Source organism: Corvus moneduloides, chromosome 2, assembly GCF_009650955.1.
Source record: "Corvus moneduloides isolate bCorMon1 chromosome 2, bCorMon1.pri, whole genome shotgun sequence".
NCBI classification, from domain to species: Eukaryota; Metazoa; Chordata; class Aves; order Passeriformes; family Corvidae; genus Corvus; species Corvus moneduloides.
In genome coordinates, this window is record NC_045477.1 from 110,256,249 (window position 1) to 110,280,892 (window position 24,644).

The window sequence follows — 24,644 nt, forward strand, 5'->3', positions numbered from 1 at the left end:
GCCCCGGGCGGAGCAGCGCGGCCGAGCCGCGGCGGAGGCGGCGGCAGGAGGAGCCGCGGGACCGAGCGCCGCCGCGCCGCCCCCGCCCCGCCGCCCCGACCGCCGCCTCGCCCGCCCCGCACAGGCCCCCGGCCCGCTCGGCCGCCCCGGCCCCCGCGGGCGGGCGGGCGGCCCGAAGCGGCGGCGGCGGCGCGCTCCCTTCCGCCTGCTCCTGGGCTCTCTCGGGCAGTGACGTGACGTGCTGACGGCGGGCCCGGCCCGGGGAGCTTGGCCGCTTCCACTCAGCTCCGAGCTCGGCCCCTCCCTCCCCTCCCGCCCGCCCGCCCCGCCGCAGCCGCCGCCGCCGCGCTCGGCCCAGTCGCGCTGAGAGAGGCCGCGTCGAGCGAGCGCCGCCGCCCGCCACCCGCACGGTAAGAGCCGCGGGCCGGGCCCTGCCGCCCGCCCGGCCCGGGCCTCCCCCTGCCCGCACAGGCCGCGGCGCAGGCCGCGAGGAGGCCGCAGCTAGGCCGCGCCAGGGCTCCGCCACAGGAGCGGGCCGCGGGCTCTGCGCCGGCGGGTTCCGCACGCCCGGCACGGCCCGGGGCGGCCGGGGAGGTGGTGTGAGGAACGCGGAGCGGAGGTGGGTGGCTGCGGGCCCGGGGGGAGGCGAGTGGGGCCGGTGAGGGGTCGCGGGCCCGGCCGGGGGGGGGCTCGGAGGTGTCTGGAGGAGGAGACAAAATGGCGGCGCGCGGGGGGGGCGGAGGGCGCCGGCGCCATCTTGAATTAATCGCTCGCACAGCCGGGGCCCCGCGCGGGCCGGGCCGGGCGGGGCGGAGGAGCCTCGGGGCTCCGGCAGGGACCGCCCGCAGTCTCCACACCCTCCCCGCCTCCCGCTGCCACACTGCGAGGCACAGCGGAGCGAGGCGCGTTCCGGCCCGCGGCGGCTCCCTGCGCGGCCGCGCCGGGGCTGCCGGCCGGGTCCTCTCCTGCCCCGCTATCTCTTTCCTCTCCTCCGGCTGGGGATTCGGGCGGCGAGGGCTCGGCAGCGCCGGGAGCTCTCCCGCAGCCGCTTTCGCCCACTCGCCCCGTAAGCAGCCCCCTAATCCCCTTGGGGCCCCCCTTGGTGCTGGTTCAAAGCTGCGCCTGGGATCGGTCATTTCCCTAATTTACGTTTCGTTAAGAATTAGTTTATTTCCTTTAGAATTACTGTCGTCTGGTGCACAACATCCCAGTGAAATATGGAGAAAACCCGTTTCTTTAACCGGTTTCTGCAAATACCCCACTACTGAACTACAACAAAGAGGGGAATGACTTGAGGGGGGTTTTCTACGGAATTGCAATGAAAACAGCAGCACTGATTCTCGTGCCAAAGCTGAGGGAGATGCATCAAGAAATTAGCAGCTGAATGATCGCATAGTTACATTAGTAACATCGTTTTTATTTTTCTATTTCTTCACCTAGTAATAACGAGGGTTATTTTCAAGGCAGGAGTTAAATCCTATAGGAGTATTTTTTTTTTTTTTTGCCTTTCGTGTGTGTGTGACCGAGAGCACTGTGCTTGTGTGTGCCTTGAGTCCCCCCCAAGTGGGTCACGTCAGGAGAGTTGTGACACTGCAGCAGTGGCGTGGACTGAGCCCAGAGCTGCCTCAGGAGCACCGCGAAGCCTCGGTGGCTCGGGGCTCTGACCCAATTGGGATATGCCAGGCGTGCCGCAATTTTTAATGGGATGCAGCAAGGCACGACGGGAATATGGTTGTGGCTGTACACTAAGTCATCCCAGGGTGGGTAGGGGCCAGCACTTGCACGTGGGGAACTTTGCTGTTTTATACCTTGATTTGTCGGAGTTTTGCTGCCTAGATATTTGGTTTAAGGCCTTATCGCAAATTAGGAGTAGGCAAAAGACTATGTTATGTATTTCTTTTTCACAATGATGACTTTTCTGAAGTTTCCCCTTTTTCTCCTTTTCCTTCCCCCCCCCCCCCTTTTTTTTTTTAACATTTTTTGGTGAGAGCAGAGAAACGGAGAGTTTCTGTGGAATATTAAAGCTGTTTTAAGGAACTCTATTTTTAAAGTTGCTCCTTCTTTAAAACATGACAGCTTGTCTATTTCTTTTTATTTTATCTTGATTACCTTGCTAGGTCTATTGAGTCAAGGATCTGTAATGCTGCAGGACTAGTGCACTGTCTGCATTGCTTCTCTTGACTGATTGTTGTCACGATCATTTTTATTTTGGAATATTATTGCTAATATAGTAATACCATTTCTTCTATGAATATGTAGTTTTCCATCTGTCCTTCGACTTGGAAATGTTACCTTGACTCACATCAAGCCAAAACCAGCCAAGTCTCTGAGTAAATAGGTAAAAATCAGTTTGTAAAAACTAACTGTATGGATGGAATTAAGTGTATTGCAGAGTTGTATTAGTTCTCAATCCATGTTAAGCTGGCATGTACCCAAGCCAAGTAAAAGGTGGAGATGCTTAGTTCTTTTCAGAGATATAAAATCTGATTCTGCGTGCCTCAGGTTTTTTTGTCACAGTGGTAGAAGAGTGTTACTGGATTTCCTGAGATTTGAACAAAGAGCCACATAGTTGAGAAGAAGTAAGTGTAGGGACATGGCTGGGCACATGCTTTTCTTTGAGAGGTTGGGTTCCCAAGCTGGAAGTGAAAAATTCATTCTGTTGGCTTCAGTGCCAGAACCGGGTCCTGAGGTAAGTGTCAGCTATAATGTTTTGGAAGGACTGAGAGGAGTTTCTGTCCTTTCTGAAATCTTGCAGGAAAATGAACTGCTGGAATTGCTTCTCAGCCTTTATGGTACGAGCTTGGGGTGCTTGCCAAGGAATTGAAGATGTTCACTGTGGTGCTTGCAAGAAGCAGCTCTGGTATTTCTCATGTCACGGAGCTGCTGTTGGTGCGCAGCCTTGTGGTGTTCCTTCCTTTGTGTGGCCTCATCTTGTGCCCCTGTGCTCGCCCTCTGCTCAGAGGAGTGAGCAGGAAGGAGCAGTGTTTTCTCATCTCCTGGTTAGAATGCTCAAACCTTGACGTGATTTCCGGAATCTTTTTGTATTTTTTTTTACTTCAACCATAGACAAATTACTTCATGACTTTTTGGACTGCAGATTCTGATTTGGGCACTTTTATTATTTTAGGTAGTTCAGGTAATTCCTGTTTTAAATGCCTGCATCCTCTTCTGGTCCTCTCCTTGCAGCAAATTTCTATGGATGTGGGGGCCGTGCCCTTGTAGAGCATGTTTAAACTCTTTATGGTCCTGCACAGGGGTAAGAATTGAGGTACATTGATGTGTTGGCTGGGTCTGGATGCAAAAGCACATTATGAGAAACGTTATTTAGTAAGAGATTCACTGAGTGAAAGCACCAAAGTTTCTTTCTACTCTGGAACAAGCACCAAAGCAAATATTGGTTGCCTTTTTAAGACTCATACTTGAAAGCCCATGTGCCCAGGAAGTGTCTTTGGTTTGTGTGGAGCCTGAGCCTTTGTTTCAAGCACGTTTTGTCAGTGTAGATGAGACCTGGCCAGTACCGAAGAGGCCAGAGTTACACAGTGTGCAGGTGGAGGGTGTGCTGGGCTGTTACTGCTGTGAAACTGGACCTCCTGAGCACCATGGGGACATTTTGGATTTAGCGTCTGTTGCCTGGAATCCAGGCAGCAGCAAGAATAACAGAGAAGAGATGGTGTCAGTGGGCACTTCCAGGAAGATGGAAAGTAGTGATGGAGACCTGCATCTAATGGGTGAAGAGGATGGGGAGAAGGACAGTGAAGGAGTGCATCCCTCACAGAGACAGTGAGGAATTTAGGGAGAAGATAGGCTAGAGAAAGTACAGGCATGAATCATAAGAAGTAGGAATTTGTGGTGGTGATGGTCAGGTGGGTGGTGAAAGCAGGAAGCAGAGAAAACGAATGCCAGTTCTTCCAGTAGCTACTGGTGAACTGACGCTTCAGGCTGGTCAGGTCGCAGCAGATCAGAGGCTGATGTGTATGATAATACAGCTCTCAAAAGCACAGGCATGAAGGGCATCTGAACTCTTCAGAGAGTTCCATCTTCTTATATGTGTATTGTCTGAGGAGAGAGGCAGTTTTATTTCTGCCAACCCTTAGTCCCCCTTTGCCTCCTACCAAAAAAAAAAATCTCCTAATTGCTGATACAATCTTTGCTACAAACTGATGAATAGCAGAGGTTTGTGTGAATGATGGGAGTGTACTGTAGTTAGAAGCTGGAGGGATGAAATGAGCAGATGAGGTAATGAACATGATATTGGTGCAGGCACACAAAAAGTTGGAAAAGAAGCAACAGAAGAGAAGAAACTAAACAGTGAAGGCAACACAAAATATGACAAGATGAATAGGAAGGACATTGGTAGTAGACTGGCTGGGTGTATACTGAATAGATGGAAGGAAAGCAGGGTATGAATAATTCTTGCTTGAATTACTGTATGGGATTTTGTTATTCTGCTCTTGTTTCTGTGGCATGGCAGAAGTTGATTGCCATCAGTCAAGCTATTTCTTGCATCTGAGGCTGAGAAACAGAGCCTTTTCTTCTGCTCTTGGTTGTCAAACAAGCATTGGGTGAAGAGCTGTTCCTCTTAATAGTGGGCACTTCTGATGGAAGTGCTTGACAGTCAGAGTAATTGGAAGGCGATTTATGTCCAGTTGGATACCACAATGACTTGTTAGCACAGCTGTCTCTAAAATACAGAGACCTTTCAGCTGAGCCTCACACAGATGCAGAACACCTCAGAAAATTATTAGTGTGCCACTGTTTTTTTTCCAATTCAATGTCTGGCTATACTTCTCCCTCAACTTCGGTAAGGGACGAGGTCCGAGTGACTGCACTGGAGTCTGGACAATGCCCTAAGGGAGAGTTCCAGAGGTGAAGAGTTGAGAAAATTTGAGCTAAAAAGTGGACCAAGTTTAGAAAATACTTGTTCTAGATTATGGGTTTAGATTTGTGTTTTGGACTAGTTAATTTTTTCTTTTGTATAGCAGTTTCCCTGGTAATGAATGTAAATGTTAGTTAATGTAATTTGGAAAGGTTATGATTCTTATGGAAACCTTGGGTAGAATCTTGATATTTTGTTTGTCTTTTGTGAAAGTATCACAGAAGTGGGGAGCTTTCTGCCTGTCACTGTGAGAAACGTTTGGAGGAAGAAAAATAACATCTTCCACTTTTACAGAAACACAAGCAGAAACGTGAAGGAACGTTGTTGCCTCTTGCTCGTTCTGCACTTAGGAAAGTAGTTGGACTTAAACTTGTACTACTCCCTTGCACTTATGTTAGACTGCATTTTACCTAACTAGGTTTGCCTGATCCTAACTGTAATGCACATATGTAAGCAGCAGAATTTAGATTGCAGTTTCACTTTTTTGCAAGTATTTTAACTTTGTGGTCTTGTTTGGTTCTTTCATTAAGAAGATTAAAATCCTAAGTCATTATGCATTGAAGAGGTGTTGTTGATAATTCTGTTCAAAAATTTTGGTAGAACATGACATTTGGTAGTTTTCGAGAACTAACTTGTGATACTTACAGTACTTTGTCTTGGGGCAAGAATTTTGAAAATACTCACAGATCTAGGTTTGAAAACATATGATGTTATGCTCTGAAAGCAGTTTACATTGATGAATTCAGTTGCTGAAGTGACATAATAGTGAAGTCTTCATGACTGCCCGAGTATGAACATCAGGACATCAGAACTGGTGTGCATTTCAGATAGTGAGCTTTCTATGTTTAACTTGCCATATTGAGCCTTAATGGTTTGACAGTTCTGTATTCTTCCCTGTCCAATAGGGACTTGAGTATGAACTTGTCTAGGCTTTGTCTTAATTTCTTTTTTTTTTAAGATGATAAGGAAATTGTATTTTCACATTCCTTTATGAGCTGCTTCTGTGTTTGTGAAGCCATATGGTGTTGAGAAACGGACCCAGAATGTTGGCCCTCACACTCTTGTTCAGACACTGGGTGTTTGGTCATCCAGAGTAGTATTGCTGGAATCCCAGACTGAGGGACCCTGACTGAAATCTGGTTTGTCTTAAAGTCCATGAGGTGCTGTGTGTTAACTTCCATGCACCAAAAATTTCAGATTTTCAGTGCATAGGCAGAGGCAACCTTCTTCATCTAATACAAGTGAAATAACCTTTCTTCTTTACCTTCTACAGACACTGTGACTGATGAGAGTTAAAGGCCATGGATGAAGATGGGCTTGAATTGCAGCCACATGAGCCAAATGCATTTTTTGATCCAACAGGTCTGTAAGGAGATAATATGTAGATGAGAGTGTTCACATTAGATGCAACTGACTGTTGTTTATTCTGCCTTTGCTTAGAAGTGCTGTGCTGCATCAATGCTTTTGTATAGAGTAGTTGCTTTTGAGTTTGGGTTGTTTTTATTACTCAGAGCAATATGAATGAGCTACTGTTCTTTCAGTCAAGTAATAGTTGTTTGGGTATTGGGGGAGAGTCTAAAAATTGCAAATCTTTTCCAGGAGAGAAAATCTTGTTCATCTTAATTATGTTAGCATCTACTGAGGGCTTGCTTTATCTACCTATCTTAATAGCTCATATGCTGTTATACCTGTTTTACTAAATTGTAGCGTAGTGTAAAAGTTGAAGTGAAACAATTTCAATTATTAACCACCTCATGTGAGACAGTTTTACCATTGAAGTGCTATTTTAATTGTGTTTTTCAGGAGCTGATGCAGCACATATGGATGGAGATCAGATTGTTGTGGAAGTACAGGAAACAGTATTTGTTTCAGATGTAGTCGACTCAGATATAACTGTGCATAATTTTGTTCCTGATGATCCAGACTCTGTAGTAATCCAGGATGTCATTGAGGATGTTGTTATTGAGGATGTTCAGTGCCCAGATATCATGGAGGAGCCAGACGTGTCTGAAACAGTCATTATTCCTGAACAAGTGCTGGACACAGACGTAGCTGAAGAGGTTTCTTTGGCTCATTGCACTGTCCCAGATGATGTTTTAGCTTCTGACATAACAGCAGAGACAATGTCTATACCAGAACATGTACTGACAACTGAGTCAATGCATGTGCCCGAAGTTGGACACGTAGAACATGTAGTTCATGATAACGTTGAAGAAGCAGATATTGTCACTGATACTCTGGGAACAGATGTTGTTTCTGAGGAAGTCTTGGTGGCAGACTGTGCGTCAGAGGCAGTGATCGATGCCAATGGAATCCCTGTGGAACATCAAGATGAGAAGGGCAACTGTGATGATTACCTTATGATTTCCTGTAAGTGTGTGGGTAAAGCCATCAAAGTTCTTATGATATGGGCTTGAAATATCTGAGGGAGGGCTTAAGACAATACCCGGAGCAGAGTTTCTGTGTTTATTATTGAAATGCAGATCTCACAAATGAACTCACATGGAGGGATTTTTAGGAACATACACGAGCTAAAAGTTCTGGTGAAGCTAATGGAGAGAAACACTGGCAAATGCACATCTGATCATAAATTATTTCTGTAGCAATTTATAGCATATGAACAGAAGAGTAAGAATTCCAGTAAACCAAATGCCATATACTTAATAAGAACTGAAAGAAAATTAATGTGACAATGTTTAAAAATGCTTATATGTCCAGGTTACTAAGGTGACTACCAAGACATTAAGGAAACAAAAATATTTCATGGAAAAGAAAGAGTAAAAAACCGTGGTTTCTGAAAATCCAGTCCTTGTCTTGTTTTTTTGCTGAACCCCTGCCTCTTGCACCCCAGTTATTGTTGGATACAGACAACAATATGGTTTTCTTTGCTGTTAGGATGTGTTTTCTTCTCTTGATTAAGCAAAGGACAGAGAGATGCAGCTAACAAAAAGAGTAGCTATTGCTGCTCATAACTGGGAAGTGAATATCTTAATCTCCCTTAGGAACAGTGGCACAATGCATTTGAATTGTATTTCAAAAGACTTAAATAGAGGGTGGAGAAAAATAGAGCATATCATCAATCCTTTTTCTACTGAGGATATCCATTTGTGTGTGAACTAGAGCTTACTCTAAGTATGTTACTTATTATAGTGATTACTCAGTGCAGCACCTAGGAACATCACAGTGTCACTGCTGAACATTTATTTATTGTAGAAATAGAAAAGCCTTGTTAGGCTGGTTTGTTTAATTGCCATTTCAGGCACTTCAGTTTTGTGTGGTGTTAAACAATTCCATCGATGAGGTGTACTTCGTGCTCTGCTTCAATTACCTTTTTTCTTTTTTGGTTTTTTCCTTTTTTTTCTCCCTTTTTTCCCTTCTTTACTTTTGGACACATTTTTGAAATGTATAATAACTTGTTTTAATTTTATGTTCTGTACTTACGAATTTTAATGTTGCTTCTCCTTACCTAGGATCACTGCATTTCTTAATTTATCATCTCTTGAGTTCCTTGAGTAACCTTGTTGCAGCCATGTTTTGAGTTTATATGAGGTACAGTTAATTCTCTATTATCTGGGAAAACAATGAAGTGGGATAATGCAAAATATGGATAACACAAAATATTGTAAATTAAACTGCAGGATTGTACTGAGGTGAAAGAGGTCAGGGGATCTGTTCTGAGATTGTATTGATCCAGACTGATAAATGCACTCTTGTCTAGTGTGGTGCAGATAAAACTTTCTGATTCTGGGCCCAAGTTAAATCAGATGAAAGCAGCTCAGATGCTTCTGCACCTGCTGCATGGTTAGACAACAAACTGGATAATCTGCCTATGGATAGTTGAAGTCTGATGCTGGTGGTGATCCTCACGTCTTCCATGTCCCTGACTGTAGCTCTTCAAGGCGCTGTTGCTCCTGTCTGTGCTCACTCCTGTGCAGGTTTTCCTCCTGCAGCAGAGCAGGGCCTCTGGGGCTGCTGCCGTCGAGCACTCTGCAAACCATGCCTGTGTAAATGCACGTGAGAGGGATGGGTGGATGTGTGTCCTGTTCGTTACTGGCAGTGGCTGAATGAGGACAGAATGTCTTGGTAGAGGCCATTTTGGATGATCCCTACCTAGCTGGGAAGTCTTCTTAGATGTGCCAGTTGTCAACAAGTGGTGACTGGCAGGAAACACAGGAATTTAGTTGTCACTTGTGCTGGGATACTCTCTGTTTTCAGTCATGTATTTCTGCAGTTTCATACTTTATTATTAAAGATTCTTGTAATGTACTTTGTTTAGATTCAGAACCTTAAATAAGCCAGCATTTAAAATAATCGTTACCCTACAAAATATGCGTTCTTTGTGTTTAATGTTCTACAGTTCATTTTAGAGGGAAGTCCCTACTACCACCTACTGTGTTTAAAGCCTGCATAACAAGTTCTTCTGGTTGTGAAGGCAGAGTCTGGTGCTTTTCCATCAAGTAAAGGCTGTCTTGCCAAACAGTTTCTTTGTTGTATGAAAAATATTATTCGAATTAATTTTTTATTATTTTTTTTTGTTTGCATCAGCAGTGGAGGTGTTCACTGATCTGGTGCCTGCCTCAGTTCTTCAGTTGAACTTAGTTTTAAAAGGTGGTCACATCAGCCAATCCTGTTTTGGATTTTTCATCCCAGCTTGTAAATTTGTATTTGCTTCTGGCAAACCTCCGTGAACTGCAGGGGCAGATGTTGGAATGTAATCTTGTCTGCCATTACAGTAGCCAAATGTTGCTGCTTCCCAGATCTGGGAGCTAGACTGTGTTCTTCAGAATGCCTTTGCCTGTCTTATTTTAGATAGGCATTTGAAAAGCAGGGGATGACACTTCATTTTCTTTCTGTCATAGGTTTCTCTGTCTGTTTTCTTCAGTGGAAGCTGTTGTCAAAATCTTTTTGTTTTTTCCAATTTTGTAGCTCTCTTTAAGCATTTTCATTTTTGTTCCTAATGAGCTGAGTATACATAGATTTTCTTAAGATCATTTTCTTAGCTTTTTCCTGAAAATACGTGATTTGAAATGACTAATCTATGTGTACTTTTAAAAAATATTGTGTTTCTGCCTTCTTTCTTGGTTTCAGACTGGTTTGTCTTCTGAAAGAACACAGCTCTGTGGGTTTAATTCTGTGACTGTGCTTAAATGAACTCAGTATTTTAATACTTCTTTTCCCAGTTAGATTTAATTTAGCTTTGGCATTAATATGCCTTTGCTTTCTTCATTTTCAAGATAATGTTTCTTGGCGCAGCTTTATATCACCAGTTACTTTTTGATGTACTTAAGTTTTTTCTTGGATACTTTGTCTTTGCCCTCAAGATTCATTTTTGTTCCATGGTAGATTTGGGGCACATAGAGCAGAACAGAATCAGATATTCATTCAACTAAGAATGCAAACCTACTAGTTAGTAGCTTGAGAAAGATGCAAGGAGGTTCAATAAATCTTTTTTTTTTTTTTCTTTTACATATTCCATAACAAGCCAGTTCATGAGTTGAGTCAGGAAAGTATAAATTGTGCTGTGACTCACACTGGTACTAATTGTTTGGTAGCTTGGAAAATCATTTTTCCATAAGTGAAACAGTAGTGGTGAGATTAACTGGTGTTTGTCAAAATAAAGCAAACATCTTGCATTTACTAACCAAGGAAAGCAGTGCCCTGTGCCTGGCAATAAGATGGAAATTGAGATTTCTTTTTTTTTTCATCTGATTTCATTCCATTTGGCAAAGATAGACACCTCCTCTGGCATTAACTGATTCTATAAGATGAAAAGTTGCATTGTGATATACTCTTATCGCAGTAAAAATTGTGAGGCGTAAAAGTTTGACAAGAGGAGTCTGGAAAAAGTGAAGGGCAGCCTCACAAGGCTTAAACTGCAGCATTAAGAATTTAAATATTGGCAGAATGGCAGCTGTGTTATATCCATCCATCCATCCATCCATCGCCTTGCTTTTCTCTGAGTTAGACATGTCTCTTGTTTGTTTTATCTGAATTAACACATTTCATTACAGGAATCAGAACCCAGGGTAACTCAGAGAGAGAGAAAGGTTTCACCTAGGCCTATGAAAATCAATCTTTTTTTTTGTCCTTGTTGGATGTTTAAGTTGAAAACAATGGATCTGATGAACAAGCCATGAGGTTCATGCTTTTCCTTTGGGCCACCCGGTAGCCTTTGAGTCAAGAAAGCAAAATGCTTTTAATTGCTGTCTTAGCATAAATATCTCTCTCTTTTCCCCTGGAGGTTGCTAAAGATGCAGGAAATCAAATTTTTCTTTCTCAGAGGCAGAACTTGCTGCCATGCCTATGTCTGACCACTGGAGTGGCACCAACAGTTTTGCAGCTCAGGCTGCTCAGGAGGCCGCCATGAGAGGTGATGGAAATAAGTTACCTTGAGTGATGTCTCAGAGCTGTGGCAGAGGACAAGAAGGACAGGTGTTAGATCCCAGTTTGGAGCTCAGGAATTGCACCTCTACTAGATTACTACCCTGGAGGGACCTTTAAATGCATAGGATATACTCATGTGTAAAGGATTAAAATGAAAATAGAGCAGATTTCTCTTTTCTCACAGATTAGGAAACCTGGTTTGCCATTCAAGAAGTAACTGTATGGTAAAAATAACTTCTTCAGTGGACTAGGAATTGTCTGCTGTTGAATGAAGTAGATGTTTCTATCACAAATAACTGAACAAAGTCAGGGGAATACAGAATGCTTTTAATCTATTTTAGAGAGAATAGTTAGTAATGGCGTTTTTCATTAAGAATGCTTAAATAGGGTTGTTTATTTTGTAAGCAGACAAGTATCCCATGATACACATTTTTTAGCAGCTAAGAGAACCATTTGGGAACATAAAGGCTGACATAATAGATGATTCTTGTCTAATTGCTCCATTGACACATTTTTAAGATCTGTTAAACTGGTATAGGGAGACTTTTCCTTAGGCTGTTTGTTTGGTGTGTTTTTTAGCAATGAGCAGTGGGTACTTGAAAAAGATGGAAGGTATCTTTGTGCTTAAGTGAATTTTATTTTTTTACAATCCTTTTATTTTCATAATTATTCCCATGTAGAGGAGAAATGGTAGGAAAGAATAAGTTTAAATAGTTACAGAATCCATTAAAAATAACGGCAGTTGTATTTGCATTTTTAAATTAGAAGTTAAACACTATAAGGGTACAAAGTCTTTATCTGCCTATCCATCAAATATTTGATACAAAAAGCTAAAAACAACATTTTGGGGAAGATGTATGTATTACAGTTAAACAAAAGATGGGTCTATTTAAGCAAATCAGGATCTTGGCTTAACATTTATGCTTCTGTATGGGGAAACTGACTCCAACAGTGTTTTAAATATAGGGTTATTATCAATGCATAGGAGCTTGTTTCTGTCCCAAAGATGCCGTTGGACATGTTTTAATAGAAGGGTAGAGATACTGGAGATAATTATTCTTTGGATGTTACTAGTTTATTATATGATTTTAAAAATTAAATTTAGTATTTTCTAGGAAACAAATGCTGTCATTGTGATAGAACACATGGAATCTGTTGTTATTGTTGCCTGTATCTTTTATTTCTTTGCTTTATTCTTTATTCCTTATTCCTTTTTTTACCTGTTGGTCTTCTTCTTGTTGATTTCCTTGGAAGTGGTAACTAGACAGGTTTTAAATATGCCACTTCTTACATGTTGTGTGACAACTTTTCTCATCTGTTTGTGCTTTTAATAACAATCGTAGCATTATTTTTATATGGAAGCAATTATTGAAGTATTGGAGAAGCACATACTTATTTAATTGTTTCTTGCAGCTCATGGTATGCAAAGAGCAGGCTGCTCTAATCAGTGACGTCTGTGAAGAATCTTGGCAAACAAACCATAGACTGCATTCTTGTAATTAATGTAAAATAATACTGTGTCTAGTAATTTTTCTTTTTTTTTTTTTTTAACTCTGAGATTTAGTCTGTATCCACTTGTTTACTGAATTAAAGCTACCAGCTAGTATAGGGGGGGGAAAAATCCAGACATTTAAAGTTTGTAGTGTCCAGTTCATATCTGATAAAATGGAGGCACAAGGTATGACAGCACTGGAGTAATGCTAGCCTGAACTTTTTTTCTAGCATGTGACTTGTGATTAGTTTAGTAATGCTCAGTGGCTCTACTTAAAAGGAAGTGGTCTCTTAGAAGCTTAACTAATTCTTTTAAGTAACTTTTTTGTTGTTGTTGTTAATGTCAAAGAGGAGCAATATGAGAGAGTATCAGCAATAGATGGTGATTTGTGGGACCCCTCGATGGGCTACAAATTTGAATAAAAAATTAATATCATCAGAGTTCCAACTTCAAACACTGATCAGTCAAGTATTTTGGAATAATTTTCTCTGGTTGAGAGACTGAGCTACATGGAGAATGCAGAAACATTGGGCAAATGTTAAATAGAAAGCAAATTTCATAAAATGCTCCCAGAGCATCAGTGCATCAGTATAAATAAATGCTTGTGTAGCCATAGGACAAAATACCTTGGAAATGGTACTTTCTGTAATAGATACCCATTCTCTTTCACCTCGTTTGTCTTTTCCTTTGATTTTTATCTTTTTTCCTGTCTTTTTCTTTCCACCCTATTTTTCATCCTGTTACCTGTTTGTTACTATACTGCAAATATTACTGCTTGTCAAGCCCATCAGGGACTTCAGTTTTTAAATTATTACCACCTGTCAAGAGTGAATTTTTTTCTTTTTGAATGAGAAAAGTTGGCCTGATACCGCCTACACATCAATTTCCTTACAGTTTAAATGGCTCTGTTAAATAAATATTTAAACCGGTTGTTGTATTTTTAAAACAATGTTGGATATAAAGGGAATTCAGGGATAAACAAACTCTAAATTGTGTAACAATTTTTTTATTATGTTTGATAAAATAATACTTTTAATCTTGGAGAACTTATTTCAAAGCATAAATAGAGCATGTTTTTAAGACTTAGAATTCATCTGTTGTGTGAAAGTTATCAATGGATACTTCCATATATAAATGGAAGTAAAAAACTCTGGTTTGGTTAAAAGAAATGGGTCTGTTTCACATCATGCACATAGGTTTGTTTTCCCTCTGATTGACTCAGCCATGATTTTCCTTCCTTGTGGATATGTTCCAGCATCAGTTGATCTTGGTGGCAGACTTCCCTTTCGGCTTCAGAGGTGTAAAGTCAGTCTACGCTGATTTGAAAGCCTTCCAAATACATGTGCCTGACACTGGAAACAACCGAGTTAGGGAGAACAACTACATAAAAGTACTGTAGGAAGAAAAGCAAATTTTCTTTTTTGTCAGAGTTCCAATGACATTTGGTATATCATGGATATGACAAAGAAGTCATGGAAGTCTGTAACCGAATATAGACACTGTGGAGCTACATTGTTAATGTGATTCAAAAGAACATCTTAAGGTTTTTACTTCTAAATGCTTTGGGGTCTCAGCTACAAGACGTTATGTTGTCCCGTGACACAAAGTAATTTTTAAAACATCCTACTGCTTGAAACAATCTGTACGGTGGCCACTGATCATGAACTTGGCATTCGAGCATTTAATGTTTTTTTCTGCTGTTTTTTTGGTGAGGAGAGAGACAGATGAATTTATGTTAGTGGTTTATAATTTACTGTTGTTCATATTTTTTGTGAGTAATGATGCCTGATTGAGAAATTGTACTTAAATACAGTTGTGTTTGATACATGAGACAGAACATGTGATAGTTTATCTAATTCAAAGGCTAATTTATTGACTTCGTGGCAGGAAAATAACAGTAATAACATTTTGAGTTTTTTTTTAAGTATGTATTAAAATAAATATAAGAATGCTGAGTTTCTGAGTAGTAAAGCTATGATTTATTTATGAGGGTAGTTCAATAAGTGCTAGTAAAGTAAGCATACTTTGTGAAGTCTTTGATATGTGCTAGGCATGGTAGTTGAAAATTCTTCACCATTTATAGGGCAGTTCTTAGACTTTTATTACAAATTCCATGTCTTGTCATGAACTGAAGTCATGCATGACTCTAAGGGAGTGACAGTGAAGTCACAAATTACAAAAGTATTCTGTAATGTTAAGAATTCTTAAATAATCTCAACACTGGAGAAACTTCTGGGGCTTCTGAAAATTGGAAGATTCTCCTAAGGTCTTGAGATGCTGGATTTGATTTTTGTGAATGCATACTTAACTATTTTTTTCTTGAAAATCTCTTCTTGGTAAAGTAAGAAGGGGAGAGGTGCCCATGTACAGTAATGCCTCAAAAATCAAGTGTGTTCCTCGTAAAGCTGGTTGTCAGCCATGGGTATGTGGGAGCCTGGGCAAGTTCTGGCAGTTCAGGCTGGAGTGTGGTGCAGGTGCCCTTCTGGAGGTGGGAGAGCAAAGTCTGGGAGTACACAGGGCTGCAGGAGGAATGCAGGGCCCTGTCAGGAGGGGCACCGTGAACAGGTTTCCGGTGCTGCAGTGGCAGGTCAGCGCTCAGGCGCTGTGCTCCGCCTCCAGCTATGGAGGCCATGAGGAGAGTGGAGGGGTTTCTTCCTGGAGGTGCCGTGCAGGTTTCCTCTCCAGCAGCTGAAAAGGCATCAGTACCAGTGCTTTGCAGGGAACCAGATCTGACAGGCAGCAGTAGTACCACTTGCATTAGAGACAGGGTTAAGCAACAGATAATGCTTTTGAAAAGAACAATTAATAGGTTATTAGTTGCGAAGGAGAAAGCATTTAAAACTGAGAATAGGTGAAATTATGCCGTAGAGTGAAGTAGTGATGTGTACTTTCTTCCTACTATCATCTTGCTGTAGATCACAGTTTCCTTATTAGCATTGCCTGGTGTGGTGCTAATGCTTCTAGTTTTGTCACTGTAGCGTTCTTGCACTTCCCCCTTAACTAGAAGATAATAGCTTGAATTTATTTTTGTGTTTACTGTCACTGTTCTCAAGGATATGAAAAAAAAATTAATGGGTAGGTTCTTTATCACAACTTTTTAATTTTAAACTGCTTCCGAATTTGAGTAATAAATTAATAAAGTCTTTCATATATGTCTGTCTGCATATGACTGGGTAATTGTAATAACTTGTTTTTGTAGTGGATGATGCTGGTAAGATAGAACACGAAGGTTCTGCTGAAATTACCATGGAAGCAGAGTCAGAAAGTGGCTCTTGTAAAGTGGATGGCATTTGTCCAGAAGTCATCAAGGTCTATATATTCAAAGCAGATCCTGGAGAAGACGATTTAGGTAAAATACACTTGTTTGAGAATACTCCGACCTGACACTTGAAATTTTGCATGAGATTGTGGTTTCTCTCAAGTGGTCTGTAAAGACCTATGAGTATGGTACCAAAGAGTGACAAACTTCCAGTTTTTTGTGGTTTAGCATAGATTTTGGTCAAGTGTATTTAAAATATTTTGCTCTGGTCTTCCTAATTAGGGGGCACAGTAGACATTGTGGAGAGCGAGCCAGAGAATGACCACGCAGTTGGATTGCTCGATCAAAATAGCAGTATTCGTATTCCAAGGGAGAAAATGGTTTACATGACTGTAAATGATTCTCAGCATGAAGACGAAGACTTAAGTAAGTAGGTGGCTTTCCTTTGGGAACAGGGATTTTCACTTTCAGCAGTGCAACATTCCTATAATTTCTTTTTACTTCTCTTTCTCTTAGATGTTGCAGAAATAGCTGATGAGGTTTATATGGAAGTGATTGTAGGAGAGGAGGACGCGGCAGCCGCCCATGAACAGCAAATCGATGACACCGAAATTAAAACTTTCATGCCCATAGCTTGGGCAGCAGCTTATGGTAAGTAGTACTCAAAAGAATTATTCATGGTGACACTGCAGCAAAGTGTCAGGGATTGGTTTTTGGAGGGTAGTGTTGAGTATTTGTGCTTTTGTGTTTGTTTTTAGAGCTTTAGTTTAAGAATGGTTTCTTAGCATAATGAGCCTTAAAAAGAAAGAAAGAGGGAAGCTGTAAGGCAGGCTTCTTTTTGCTCCTATTTAACAGGTATTTTCCTTCATACTTTCATGATGTAAAAGGGGAAATACATGAACTTCCAGCTAAAAAATTATATCTCAAGTACATCTGTTCCTCATAGTTTTAGGACACAGTGAGAGCTGGCTTTGGAGTAGAACTGAGTATTTTTATTTGGCGGGGGGAGCAAAAAAAGGCAAGTGGGAATATGTAAGATTCAGTGTAGCAGTGAAAAGCAACACGGAGCTCTAGCTTTATTTAAGTGCTTTCTAGAAGGATCATATATATATGCGATTTCACTAATGGCAATAATTAATTGATTAATGAAAAGAAGTTGGAGGGAAACATGTTAAAATTGTAGCAGAACCCCTTGAGAGTATTTCCAGCATGCAGGACCTGGTATCTGAACACCAACTGGTGCACAAACTGATTTCCAAAACTTTTGTAAGCTTAAGACCACAATTTCATCTGGAAAAAAATGTTTCCGTATTGCCCTACTGCCCCTTTCTCCTTCTAAACAAAGCAAGGGGGTAGAGGACAAAGCTTATGTGTCTGCATGATGTGGATTGTGGTGATGGTGCCAGCAGACAGTTGTGCTGGGAGTACAGTGGGGGCTGGAATCTTGGACATAAGTCAGGAAGGGCAAGATCTCAGGGAGCAGTGTGTTTAAAAGTTACATAGGGGATGGGTGGTAGAGCACCCGAAGCCTTATTTTAGGCCATATACTGGTGAACACAGTTTGAGTGAGAAGGAAATGACATAAGCCAGTCTGAGTGGGAATTAAAAATGAAACGGAGTGAACTTGAAACAAGTTGTGTACTAAGCATTCAGTGATTTTGGAGAAGGGGGAGAAAATGAGCAGAATGTATTAAAAACAGTGAGATGGAATTGAAAGGAGAATTTAAGAATGCAGGAAACAGGGGAGTGGTTCCATTGTCCAGGGTAAGCAACCTAGTGTGCAGGGTGAGAGATGGTGGGGACAGGGAGAAATTAAGCATGAAGGCCTGAAAATGGCAGAGGAACACTTGAGCTACCATATAGATGAGACTCTTCAGGCTATGCACATGCTTTTGCCTGGCTCTGAGTCTCCTTACATTAATCATGAATATTAATTCTCAGCACTCTCATATGAAAGGAACAGCTATTGAGCATCTTGCACTTTCTTCCACTTGAGTCTTCCTATCTTATTTGTGTGCTTTGCTTTCACTAGGGAATGTTGGCTTTTATTGATTCAAGTAAATACTTGATCACAACATTTATGATTAAAGTTTACTTATGCCCTTGAATCACCAATGTTAAACTGATTGCCAGTAAATACCTTCTCAAATGTAATTGTAATTTTCATGTTTGTTTTACATACAGTGATACCATTTGTGTATTAAATACAAAGCTCTGTGAGGCAAAGACTGTTTCCTCCTTTCTGTTACACAACACTGAGCATGCTCTTTGTTCCCAGTAGAAAGAATTTGTGAGTGCTAAAGCATCAGGTGTATAAGTAGTGTGCGCTTTGTGTGCCACTTTATGGGCTGTGCAGAAGGATTCTTTGATTGCAACTCCAGTTCAGAAACTTGGTGTGTGACAGACTTCAGTCAGGTGAATTCAGACATACAGAAGTGAATGAGAACTCACACACAAATGTGTTTCAGGACTGAGAAGAAAATCGGGCACAGTAAATATTGTGATATGCTATTATATATACTAATGTTAAACATTTTGGGTATAATTAGCAACCAAAGAGATGCAAAAAATGCTGCATTTGAAGGAGAATTCTCTATGTAATGGAAAGCCATTAATTCCTGTACATTATGTACTCCTGTAAAATTAGGATAACAAAGCTAATGCTCATAATACCAAACATAATTCCTAAGTTACATAGTGAGACATTTTGCAGCTTGTGCTGTACATGATTACAGTTTGATTAAATGTCCGGATAATAGTTCATCATTTCTGTTGCTACCGTTGTAGAATTTGTACTCGAATTACCTGTAGTGTTGGTAGTTAACTTTTAAACTTAGTTGGTAGGTAATAAATTTTAAACTTATTGCTTGGTAGGTAATAATAATGATGGCATCGAAAGTCGGAATGGCACTGCAAGTGCTCTTTTGCACATAGATGAGTCATCTGGACTTGGGAGACTGGCCAAGCAAAAACCAAAGAAGAAGAGGAGACCTGAGTCCAGACAGTATCAGACAGGTGAGTATGTGGTGCCTGGCTCTACTCTCATTCCTCCAGGTGCTTGCCCATAAACAGATGCATGTGGAGTGTCTTGTAAAAAGAGGGATTTGGGGAATTACTTGGTTGACAACACTTCTGCTTTATAAATGAGTGCATATTTTATTTTACAAATTTTAAATACATGGGTAATTTGGATTGTGGCAGGTGTTTTAATGGAAACCATCTCTGACATAGGAAAAAGTCAGTATTACAGCAAAAGCTTAGAAACCTGCATACTTAACTTGCCACACCAGTTTTAATGTTTAATGTAACTTTTTTAAAGGTGATGTTAGATAAACAGTGTTCTGTAATAGTGCCTTTTAAAAACCCTTTTTGTCTTTATTGAAAATACATAGAAGAATGCATTTCATTATGTCAGCTCAGTAGGTAGCTGAAAAGTGTGAGCACTGTATATTAATGTTCAGTAGTGTAACTTCTATACCCTTTTCTGTTTTAATGGTGAAATAAAATTGTCTTGATTGTTTGTGCCTATCTTTTTCCTTTCATCTGTAAGAACGTAAGTTCTCTATGGCAAAATTTGGTTTCTGCTGTTACTGCATTACAGTCAGAATATTTATTTGGTTTGATAAAGTTAAAAAACCACACAGCTGTTTTCCTTAGTAGCCTTGCCTTAAATAATGCTAAAAGTTTCCTTCCAAATCATGACTTAACTGTAGGAGTTCTGTTTTGTTTAGCCCTGAGTTAGTAAACTGTGTAGGTTAAAGTTCTATTTCCAGCTAGTCAGTTCTCCTTATAAAACATTTTTGGAAAAGACAGCTTTTTTAATGTGCTTAGGCAAATTCAGGGTAAACAAACCAGACTGATGAGTGCAAATAATTTCCAAAGCTTTAAGGTTTCTGTGTGTGAAACATGTTCTTACTGATTCCTGCTTGGTACCTCTTCAGATTGTAGCTGTGACAGATGGCATAAGAAGGAGGTGTTAGTTTGGGGGCATCTGAATAGCAGTCAGCGGTAGGTGATTAAACTGCCAGATTAAACTTTTATCTGCAGATCTGTGGAGAGTCAAGAGAAGATCATGTGCTTTGCTTACTAGATGATATTCAGTTTAACAAGCTGGCTGCTGTTCTTTGCACCAGCCATTGGTTTCTGCGTGTATTTAATGTGTGAACTCAGTCAGAATTCTTCAAAACAGAATTATTTGAGGTCAAGAACATCTTTGGTTGTCTCCATCAAAAAACAGTGTTTCCTTTCTCTTAGTAATAAAAATGAGTGAAAGTAGTAATTCCCTCAGTTTCTTCTGCCTAACTCAGTAACAAGCTTGTTTATTGTATAGTAAAATGTATGTATCCCATCTTACTCAACAATTCATCTTATTGTTAACACCTGACATTTATTGAAGTGTAGTTTTGTTGTATAATATTGATAAAGGGTTTTTTTGTTGTTTTTCAGCAATAATCATTGGCCCTGATGGTCATCCATTGACAGTCTACCCCTGCATGATTTGTGGAAAGAAATTTAAATCCAGAGGTTTCTTGAAAAGGCACATGAAAAACCACCCGGAGCACCTTCTTACTAAGAAGAAATACAGATGTACAGACTGTGATTACACTACGAATAAAAAAATAAGTTTACATAACCACTTGGAGAGTCATAAGCTGACCAACAAAACAGAAAAGCTTATTGAATGCGATGAGTGTGGGAAAACCTTCTCTCATGCAGGAACTTTATTTACTCACAAGATGGTGCACAGGGACAAAGGAGTTAATAAAATGCACAAGTGCAAATTCTGCGATTATGAGACAGCAGAACAAGGGTTACTGAGTCACCACCTTTTGGCTGTCCACAGCAAGAACTTTCCTCACATTTGCGTGGAGTGTGGCAAAGGGTTTCGCCATCCGTCGGAGCTCAAGAAGCACATGCGGATCCACACTGGTGAGAAGCCCTACCAGTGCCAATATTGTGAATACCGATCTGCCGACTCTTCCAACTTGAAAACCCACGTAAAGACTAAACACAGTAAGGAAACGCCGTTGAAGTGTGATATTTGTTTCCAGACTTTTTCAGATACCAAAGAGCTACAGCAGCATACGCTTATGCATCAAGAAAGTAAAACACATCAGTGTTTGCATTGTGACCATAAGAGCTCAAACTCGAGTGATCTGAAACGACACATAATTTCAGTCCACACAAAAGACTATCCTCATAAGTGTGATATGTGTGATAAAGGCTTTCACAGGCCTTCAGAACTGAAAAAACATGTGGCGGCTCACAAGGGTAAAAAATTGCACCAATGCAGACATTGTGACTTTAAAATTGCAGATCCGTTCATTCTGAGTCGCCACATACTCTCAGTTCACACAAAGGATCTTCCATTCAGGTGCAAGAGATGTAGAAAGGGCTTTAGGCAACAAAACGAGCTGAAAAAACACATGAAAACACACAGTGGCAGGAAAGTTTATCAGTGTGAGTACTGTGAGTATAGCACTACAGACGCCTCAGGCTTCAAACGGCACGTGATTTCCATTCACACAAAAGACTACCCTCACCGGTGTGAGTATTGCAAGAAAGGGTTCCGAAGGCCTTCAGAGAAGAACCAGCACATTATGCGACATCATAAAGATGTTGGGCTGCCTTAAAGTCTCTTTCACAGACTTATGGCTGGAATTATAAAGGAAATTTGCCTTTCAGGCAGTTAGCTTATTTTAAAGCCAATCACCTGCGATCACACACACACAAAAAAAAAAAACCACAAAAAAAATACTGTGCATTTGATTTGTTGCTGTATAAAAATAGGATTATTGCTTCTAGTTGACTTTTATACCTTTTGTTCAATAGCGTGTTCTGAATTCTATTCAGTTTGTTTAATAAATGAAGAAAAGATGGCAACAATAAAGTTGCATTTAATAAAGTAAACCCTGTCTCTTACTGAATTTTTCAACCGTATAGTTTATTTAAGTATATTTATCTTACTGACCTCGTTGATACTCACAGTGTCCATGTTAATGCAGTTTTGTCGTGAATTTTAAAAATACGAAATTTCTCTTGATAAAATTGTCAGAGGTGTGTATAAAATGGGGAATTGTCATGTTGACAGTAAAGTCACTAGGGCCCACCTGATTGTCTTGTTTTAACTATACAGACTTCGTGGCAGGTTAACTATTTTCTGGTTGAGGAGTTACAAGTCTCGCTTCGTGTTTTCATTCTGGTTTCAGAAAGAAAAATACGTTAAAAATGGTTTGGGGCTGTTTTTATCTTTCCTGGGCAAATTTTAAAGTATGTGCAAATACTACATTTATTGTTCTGTGCTTCTTTGTCTTTGAAAGGTTTTGTGTGTTACAAAAGAGTTGGGTTTTTTCCGCTTTACTCCTGTCAGTGTTGGAAATGTAAAATACTCTTATTCTGTTTGCAGAGTTAACAATACATCACAACTGTCTGTATGTGCTGGTAAACGTACCTCAAACTTTATGCTTTATGTATGTTGGTATTTCTTTGAAAGAGCAGTTTGTGGTTCAAGTCACATTTTTATTGTTAGTTGTTTAAGAATAAAATTTAAGACCAAGAGATGCCTCGATTTTGGAAACCAGATATTTACAGTGAGAGCTTAAGAAGGGAATGGAGCGGAGCAGATGAATTCATAAGGAGTAGAGATGTTGTAACGTAGATATCCTTAGTAAGAAAAGTAAGTTATGAAAGATGCAGTTGTTACTAAATTGAATGTTTTTCCTGAGCCATTAGTAGCTGTGTTCAGCTGCTGTTTATTAATTAGTACAGTATCCAGAATTAACCCAGTTCTTTTAATCTGTTTGTAAACAGCTGGGAGAATATTACAATTATTAGATGCAATTTTGCCACCTGAAGACTATTATAAAGTAGCGCCATATCATTTGCTAATTGCTGTGTAAATGTACCAAGCACAAAAGTCATGTACTTTAACAGCAACCGTGGAGCAAAAAACCCAAACCATTTTAATTACAGGCCAGATTTTAGGCCTTGGCCCTGCTCCCCTTGCTCAAATTCCCGCCCCAGCCACTGTTTCATGATGGATTGCAGAATTCAGTCCTGGCTGCCTGCCAGATTAGGATGGATTTGTAACCAACAATTCACTAATGGAAAGGCTTCAGAGCCTGGGCCAGTGTTAATTCCTGTTTCTAGGCAGGTGAACTTCCAATTGAATCAAACAGGAATTATAGTGATGGTTTTAAGTCTGGGGTGATAGGAGAGACAAAGGTTTCCTTTTTGGATGTGCATCTTCTAGGCCTTTTGTATTTTGTCTTGTTACCGAGCCCTGCCCCTACTGCTCATCCCTCCTGTCTCACTGTAAGCTGAAATTCTTGTCTGTAGTGTGCAGTTCAGGAGAGCCCAATGCCATGTCACTGCCTGTGTTGTAGGATGGTTTGTTCTTTCTTTGCCTGCTTGCAGTGCCCCCACACTTGCCCAGTGTGCTCTTGTGTAATATTGCTACTAGCGGGCCGTGACCCTTTAGCGTGTAATACCTGGCTGTGCTGCATTGTGCCTTCCTTGAAATCCCCGCTGAAGCCAGTGGATTTCCTACATGGCCGTAGTGTCCGTTGCCTGCTGATGCCAAACCAGATGCAGTAAAACCCAGCAGAGATTCCCACTCGCTTCTTGCAAAGTACCCGCCTGTGACTACTTTTTTTTCCTCTCTTACGTTCAAGCATTTTCTAACTGGAAACCTGGAAAGTGTACAAAATCTGCATAAATTCCCATAGCAGTGCTGAGGATTTTAGCCACTTTGAACTTTATTTTTTTAAATAAGCTGAAAGACAAAGAACACAATTTTACGCATTTTCTTTCTCTTACGTAGCCTGGAATCATACACACTTTTTTTTTTTTTTTTTTTTTTTTTAAAGCACAATGTTGAAACTTTTTTTTTATAATTAAGGGTTTGGTCAAGTGGATTTTGTAAAATGTATTTGTCTGTATAAAGAGAAAATGAAATTATAGCTATTGTTAATGTACTGACATTAGTTACAGGTTAGTTTTAATTCTTAAATAATTTGCTTAGCAAATGCTATAAAATGGATGTTTCAGTTTAATGTTTAAAAAAGGTACAGATTTTTACAAGGACATAATATAAATTATTGTTCTGTAGAAAATACCCTGTTAAATATTGTATACGTCCTTCCCTCTGTACACTTTGTAAAAAAGACAAAAGAAAAAAACAAAATACATAGAACCATATAGGGATGTGTGACATTATTGTAATTGTGTACTTGATAATAACGTGAAAAAATAAAATTCAAAATATTTTCCTTTTAATGAACGTTTAGTCTATTTGATGCCAGTTCTGAGATGGAGCCTTGTTCTGAGGGACACGGTCATCTGCACTTTAACTTCCCTTCTGCTCCCTGCTCTTCGGCTCATTTTGTGTTGTACTGGGGTGGGGTAGTTCAGTCCCTGCTGTGGCTGAAACGTTCCTTTACCTGGAAGTCTGCAAAAGTGAAAGGGATGGCGGGTCTTCGAAATCCATTTTAATGCCTGGTTTTATATTAAAGAATTCATGTCTGATAAACTTCTTATAATGCCTTTGTGTTTTTCAGCAAGGTGGTTACCTACTAAGTGCTACTACACTGTCCCAAAACGCCTCACCAGACCTTGAAACAAATGAGGGGCAC

At 40.5% G+C, this 24,644-nt stretch overlaps 1 protein-coding gene across 3 annotated transcripts; it reads left to right on the top strand.

The window, feature by feature from the left end:
• The first annotated feature begins 336 nt into the window (after positions 1-336).
• ZFX (zinc finger protein X-linked) lies at positions 337-24,288 on the top strand. Of its 3 annotated transcripts, none has more exons than XM_032100842.1 (8): positions 337-410; positions 6,150-6,238; positions 6,680-7,246; positions 15,952-16,101; positions 16,294-16,437; positions 16,528-16,662; positions 18,886-19,026; positions 20,458-24,288. In XM_032100842.1, the coding sequence occupies exons 2-8, from the start codon at positions 6,178-6,180 to the stop codon at positions 21,642-21,644; spliced, it is 2,385 nt and encodes a 794-aa protein (XP_031956733.1). In that variant the 5' UTR covers positions 337-410; positions 6,150-6,177; the 3' UTR covers positions 21,645-24,288. The 3 variants fall into 3 exon arrangements, with proteins under 3 accessions (XP_031956733.1, XP_031956735.1, XP_031956734.1); XM_032100843.1 differs by lacking the exon at positions 337-410 and adding an exon at positions 555-619; XM_032100844.1 differs by lacking the exon at positions 15,952-16,101.
• The last annotated feature ends 356 nt before the right edge of the window (positions 24,289-24,644 follow it).

Excerpts from the sequence above, each read along its gene's own strand:
- ZFX (XM_032100842.1), top strand. The coding sequence starts at position 6,178 with ATGGATGAAGATGGGCTTGAATTGCAGCCACATGAGCCAAATGCATTT. Across the intron at positions 16,102-16,293 it reads TCCTGGAGAAGACGATTTAG|GGGGCACAGTAGACATTGTG; the intron begins GTAAAATACACT and ends CTTCCTAATTAG. Across the intron at positions 19,027-20,457 it reads GTCCAGACAGTATCAGACAG|CAATAATCATTGGCCCTGAT; the intron begins GTGAGTATGTGG and ends GTTGTTTTTCAG.